The sequence below is a fragment of the Micropterus salmoides genome, unplaced genomic scaffold (assembly GCF_014851395.1).
Source record: "Micropterus salmoides isolate LMB-PRFRI ecotype aquatic unplaced genomic scaffold, ASM1485139v1 Ms_hic_scaffold_4, whole genome shotgun sequence".
In the NCBI taxonomy this organism is placed as follows: domain Eukaryota; kingdom Metazoa; phylum Chordata; class Actinopteri; order Centrarchiformes; family Centrarchidae; genus Micropterus; species Micropterus salmoides.
The window spans coordinates 11,651,287-11,657,011 of NW_024043372.1; the positions used below are offsets into that span (position 1 = coordinate 11,651,287).

Sequence of the window (5,725 nt, forward strand, 5' to 3'; positions counted from 1 at the left end):
ATACATGCTTATTGCTAAACACTAGCTAGCTAAGTTACTCAAAGTGTCATCTGAATGTTAAAGTTAGTTAGTTAATTAGTGTTAACAGTCTAAGGATTGCTCACATACCGGCGAGTTTGCTCGACTGTATCATTTATATAAATATAACTTTACGCAATAGAAAAGTGATTCAACCGCTGTTGGGGCAAAGGAGTGTAAATTAGCACTCGCTGTGATGGTGTAAATAGTAATGAATAATTATCGATTTTCAAATATTGCACCTGTGAATACAGAACGGAATATTTTGTAGCCTTTTTTGCCGTCAATACTGCCGACGTTGTCTTTGCTGTAATCAAATCAGTATATGTTTATGTTTAACATGAAGTGTACTACTGCTTGAGTGCAGTAAATCTATGGGAAACATCCATATGTAAAGTTACAGACAAGGCTAGCAGCAGCAGCGCTGCTCAGACACGTTTCTGGTGTGCAAAGACAAAACACCACGAAGCTGACACATGCCGGTTTTCTCTGTAAAACAGGCGTCGTTTCGGTTCTATTACCTTATAGTATTTAACAGTGACATTGTTGAACTGAGTCGTTGAGCTAAACGTTTTCCTGTTTTCTATTGTTACAGATCCTTATGGTGTTAGGATGCTGTGGAAGTGTAAGTACTGTGAGTTTATGTGTGAGAAAAGGGGTTACCTTTTTAAAACATTATCGTTTAAAACACGGAAACTTTGTTAGAACTGTCCCATTTCCCTGCTTACACCAACAATGTGAGTGCACATTCAACTCCATTAATGCACTTAAGGTCCACTTAGCAAAGATTCACCAGAAAACCCAGGGTGCACAACTGAGTGAAACTGCCCAAGTAACTGCACCATGCACAGAAGCAGTCTTTCTCACTCACCTGCGCAGTACACATTTAAAGGTAAATCACAGAGTCCAGTGCCCATATAATGGCTGTAACTTTCACACAAATGTGTATTCTACATTTAATGCACACAGAAGTAAGGAGCACAGAACACACAACTGGAGGATGTTTAGGCCAGAAATAGTCTCTAGTAGTGTAACTAATGAAATGGCCCAAGAAGAACATGAGCCTCCAAATGACACCCTTGAATCAGAATACACATTCCAGAAAGTACGATACAAGAAGTCATACAACAGCTGTTACAGATGTGTGAACTATCCCAGCCACTGCTGCATAATGCACTCAAGGACATTCTGAAACAACAGACAGATGTTGATGATTCAGTTGTGGAAGAGTTAGTAAGGGCTGCCGCAAAGGGCAATGTGATCATGAAATTCTGTGGCAAGGATGGCCCCTTATCAACAACAAAAAGGAGAGCAGCATATGGTGAATAAAAACTTCACAGAGGTTAAACCAGTGGAGTACATTATTGAAAGAGGAAAAAAATCTAGTGCTGTATATGTTCCTTTGCATCCAATGCTACAGAAGATGTTGAATAGGGCAGATATTCTGGACAAAGCTCTTCCCGTCCAAAAGCATGTGCAACATGAGTACAGTTCATACAGAGATGGCTCGTACTGTAATGACAATGTCCTCCTTAAAGGGGAGGAATTCAAAATCGCTGTTGGACTTTATACAGATGATTTTGAAGTGTCCAATCCTTTAGGAACATCGAGAAAGAAACACAAAATGAGTGCAGTTTATTGGGTGATAGCTAATGTGCCACCAAAATACAGATCCACACTCCACTCCATTCAGCTTGCTGTTTTGTGTAAATCCTCTCATGTAAAAGAATTTGGCTACGCTAAAATTCTCCGCCCTCTCATTCATGATCTGGCTTCTTTGGAGCAACATGGTGTATATGTTGAGAAGTTGGGAGAATCTGTCAAAGGTACAGTTTTATATGTGGCTGCTGATAACCTGGCTGCTCATTCTCTGGCAGGATTCTTCGAAAGCTTTATGGTGGACAGATTCTGCAGGTTCTGTATGGCGACGAGAGGCGAGGTGCAAGGCAAGGAGGTAAATTCAGGTGCTTTTGAACACCGCACTATAGACACTCACAACCAGCAGGTGCAGGAGGTAAAGCATGATCCCACTGTGGCAAAACAGTATGGTGTGAAAGGAGGGTGTGTATTGAGTGACGGCCTGGAGCACGTGGGTACCCCCCTGACATCCTCCATGACCTTTTGGAAGGCATTGTTCCTGTTGAGTTATCCCTCTGCATTTCAGACATGATTTCTAAGAAATATTTCACCATAGAAACATTGAACCATGCCATGAAAACCTTTTGAATATGCTTTTCATGACAAAACTGACCAGCCTCAGCCAATTGCCCATGTCTTCTCTACCAAAGGGACCATAGGTGGAAATGGCCATGAGAACTGGGCCCTAATCAGGCTGCTCCCACTTATCATTATCACTCATCAACAGAGGCGGATATAAGAAAAGTCATCCTAACCACAAGGCCCTCTACAGTCGAAGATTTGATAAGCAAGCTTAAAGAATCACTGGGACTTCATTATAACTTCAGTCTCCAATACCAAGACCCTGAATTCAATAATGAACTATGCAATCTGACAGATACTGAAGAACTTCCAGAAAAACCAACAGTTAAAGTCATGCCTGTCCTTGAGCTGGTACCTGTCTCATCTGATGAAGTCTTCAGTGACACACCCAGTACAGCAGATACAGACATACTCTCACACTCATCTCAGGAGCGACAGAAACAGTGGCCAGAATTTTTTGATATCCCTACCATGTCTGTGGATGTAGAGTATGGACTTAGGCAAGCAGATCTGCTGTTTGAGTGAGGGTACACACCTTAAAGTATCAAAAGAACTAAAACACGAGATACTTGAAAGATTGGCAGAGAGCATGTATAGCTACACAGCATACCCAACTGCTGCTCAGTTCGAAAGTGTTGCAGCAGCACTGATAAACAAGCACCCTTGTCTCCAGGAGCGAGGCTCAACCACTCGCTGTTGTGGTTGGAAAAATAGCCTTAAGCATAAAATGGGTAATTATCGAACAAAGCGTAGGCAATCAGGATGCCTTGATCTTTCAGTAAATGCAGGTAAGCGGGGAAGGCATTCAGCAGGACAACCAGCTAACAAGCGCATCAAGAAGGTGAAATCAACTACTTGCCCAACTTTCCAGATGGATTTGATCAGGCAGCACTGGAGGGGGCCTGTAAAGACTTGGTTGATGAAATGCAGAAGAGAACACCAAATGGACCTCTTGTGAAATAGAAGATGGATCAGACCTTTTCTCTGAGAAGAAAAGAGGTAGTGGAGTCGGAACCCGCTATAAGCACAATGGTGAAACGCTGGCCTGCCCTTTTCACTGAAGATCAAGTATATTTAAGAAAGAACATAACAAATAACTATCTTTCTATTATATATTGTGTCTAGATGTATATTTCTCTTGTCCTCTTTAAGGAAAACATTGGTATTTTTAATTTGGAGCAGGATGTTTTTCATCAACATTGCAAATCGTATAAAAAGGACATTCATTATGTTTTTCAGCACTACTTTGCAGATGGCTTAGCTGCCTTGTATAGTTCAGTTGATCTAAGTTCAGTTTTTTTGTTCTCTGTATTTTTCAGGTGTTCATGGAGTTCAGCAGGATTGTGGGCAAGAACCTCAAACAGGAGTTCTATGAGAGCATCGACCGGCACAGTCCTCGTCTCCTGGAGTTATTTCAATCCAAGAGAGGGAATGTTGGACAGTTGTTGACACAGATTTCACAACAGACCAATGTAAGTCTATACACATTCTGTACTTGGCGTTGTTTATCTCAGGTTTTGTATAAACATCATATCACAATGCTACTCTATTAGTTGTATAATTCAATCAAAACATTGCTTGTTTTTTTTATGCTTTCATATAGATCGTTATTTGTTTTTTATTTTAGCTTGTTGTACTGTGTTTAATTCTCAAAAGACTACAGAGCCAACTACGATCTGGACACAAGTGCTCAGAGGGCTTCCTATCATACTTGGGGACAACCCTACAAACTTCTTCAAAGCAAGCTTTGTAAGTAAGCTCTTGCTTTCTTATAATTTTTACCATTATTTATTTTTCACCATGACACTCTTATATTCATTAAAGTTGTTTTTCAAATGAGAAATATAATGTAAAGATTGTGCTCTTCTGTTATTCTTTATTTAGGAATCTGATGATGATGATTATTTTCGATGACCTTGACGTTGGGAAGCTTCTTATTGAGCGTGAAGGTGCTGTGCTCACGTCTTCCCAGCATCTCAGTCCAGCTTCGTTGAAAATACTCGTTGGTGTTCTCTAGTTGGCTCCATCCACAGTTAATAAACCCCTAGATTAGTCAAACTAAATCTGCAACCTAATTTCGGTCATTCGTTCCCTCATACTCGTCGAATTCTCTCCCTCTACAATATAAAGTGAAATTCAATCGAGCCTTACATAGGCCACCCTGTTTTATTACCTCCTGGTTGTCATATTGACTGTTGTCCCTGTAATATTACCACATTTACCCACTATTGTACTCTCTTTTGTTAGTTAATAAATTCACCTTGAGCACAGTGATGTTGTGTGTGCGTTATTAAGAATCTAGAGTCCCTATACATAGAACTCACCCTCAGATTTGAGATTGACTGATTGACTAGAGTTTACTATTTCAGAATAACTGAACCAGTAACAACTAATGAATTACCAGACATTTGTGTAATTCTCAGGCTATACTCAAGGACCTAAAGCCTTGGGCGGACAAGCAAATCTTTAGGTGGTGCTCCTAATTTCGAGGCATAAATTAATATTCCCGGAAATATTAATTTTCATAACTGTATTAAAATTTTACGTAGCCTAGATCTGCTACAAACGTGTACAAGCTAGATGGAGGTAAGTTGACGTTATGTTGCTCATTTCAATAGAAATGTTTTTAAATGTAGTATCGCATGATTTAATGATAATTTATGTTTACTGTTGGCAAGGTCACGGAGTCTATCGCTGTCTCCTTTGATAGAATGACATGTTTAACAGTTAGCTAACGTTAGCCGTCTTAGCATGAAGCTTGACTGGCTGTACATTTGTGCACTCGGACATGACTATAGCTAGGTTAAGGTTAGCAACTCATGTTTAACACATTGTGCATGATATCCAGCAAAACTAGTTTTCTGTGACTGTGTTAACTGAAGTTTATGGTCACCCAGCATAAACTAGACTTTAGACCGCTGTTTGATTTATAATTGTGTCCTTATTTCAATGCATTTCTCTGTGCATTTGTTTGTTTCCCGGTTTACACGTCAACCGACAAACTTCCTTTAAATAGTCTGAAAGTCCGAACCATAAAAAAAAAAGCCTTCATACCAGAAACAAACCGAACCATCACGAAATCTGGGATCTGGGCTTGTCGTTTCGATTTTTTAAAAACCCTGTCCCTATTTTTCATATTTTGAAGAGATGTTGTCTGTTTTTTGTGTCACATGGACTCGTTTTGCTCAGCACACCTTCTTTTTCAGCTGGTCACTGTGGGAGACTCACCAAGATATGGCAGTGGTGGATTGTTTCAACACCAACTGCTGCAGTGGTTCTCATGAACATCTGCCTCATCCTCTACTTCCCCTCTGCATCGTCATTTAGTAGTCTACCTGGCAAATGACTCTGACTGGGGGATCCCAAGACATTTCCAAAGGAGAGCGACTCAACTCTGAGTTCCTCACGGATGACTGAGCTTCTCATCCTTTTCCTTTCTAAGGGAAACATAAGCCACCTTCCTGTAAAATATAGTTGTCAGCTGTCA

General features: G+C 40.3%; 1 protein-coding gene across 2 annotated transcripts; it reads left to right on the plus strand.

The window, feature by feature from the left end:
* The first annotated feature begins 1,586 nt into the window (after positions 1-1,586).
* Positions 1,587-4,254, plus strand: LOC119886565. Of its 2 annotated transcripts, none has more exons than XM_038697382.1 (4): positions 1,587-1,972; positions 3,558-3,710; positions 3,895-3,987; positions 4,123-4,254. In XM_038697382.1, the coding sequence occupies exons 1-4, from the start codon at positions 1,643-1,645 to the stop codon at positions 4,150-4,152; spliced, it is 606 nt and encodes a 201-aa protein (XP_038553310.1). In that variant the 5' UTR covers positions 1,587-1,642; the 3' UTR covers positions 4,153-4,254. The 2 variants fall into 2 exon arrangements, with proteins under 2 accessions (XP_038553310.1, XP_038553311.1); XM_038697383.1 differs by lacking the exon at positions 1,587-1,972 and adding an exon at positions 3,115-3,306 and having other exon boundaries at positions 4,123-4,253.
* The last annotated feature ends 1,471 nt before the right edge of the window (positions 4,255-5,725 follow it).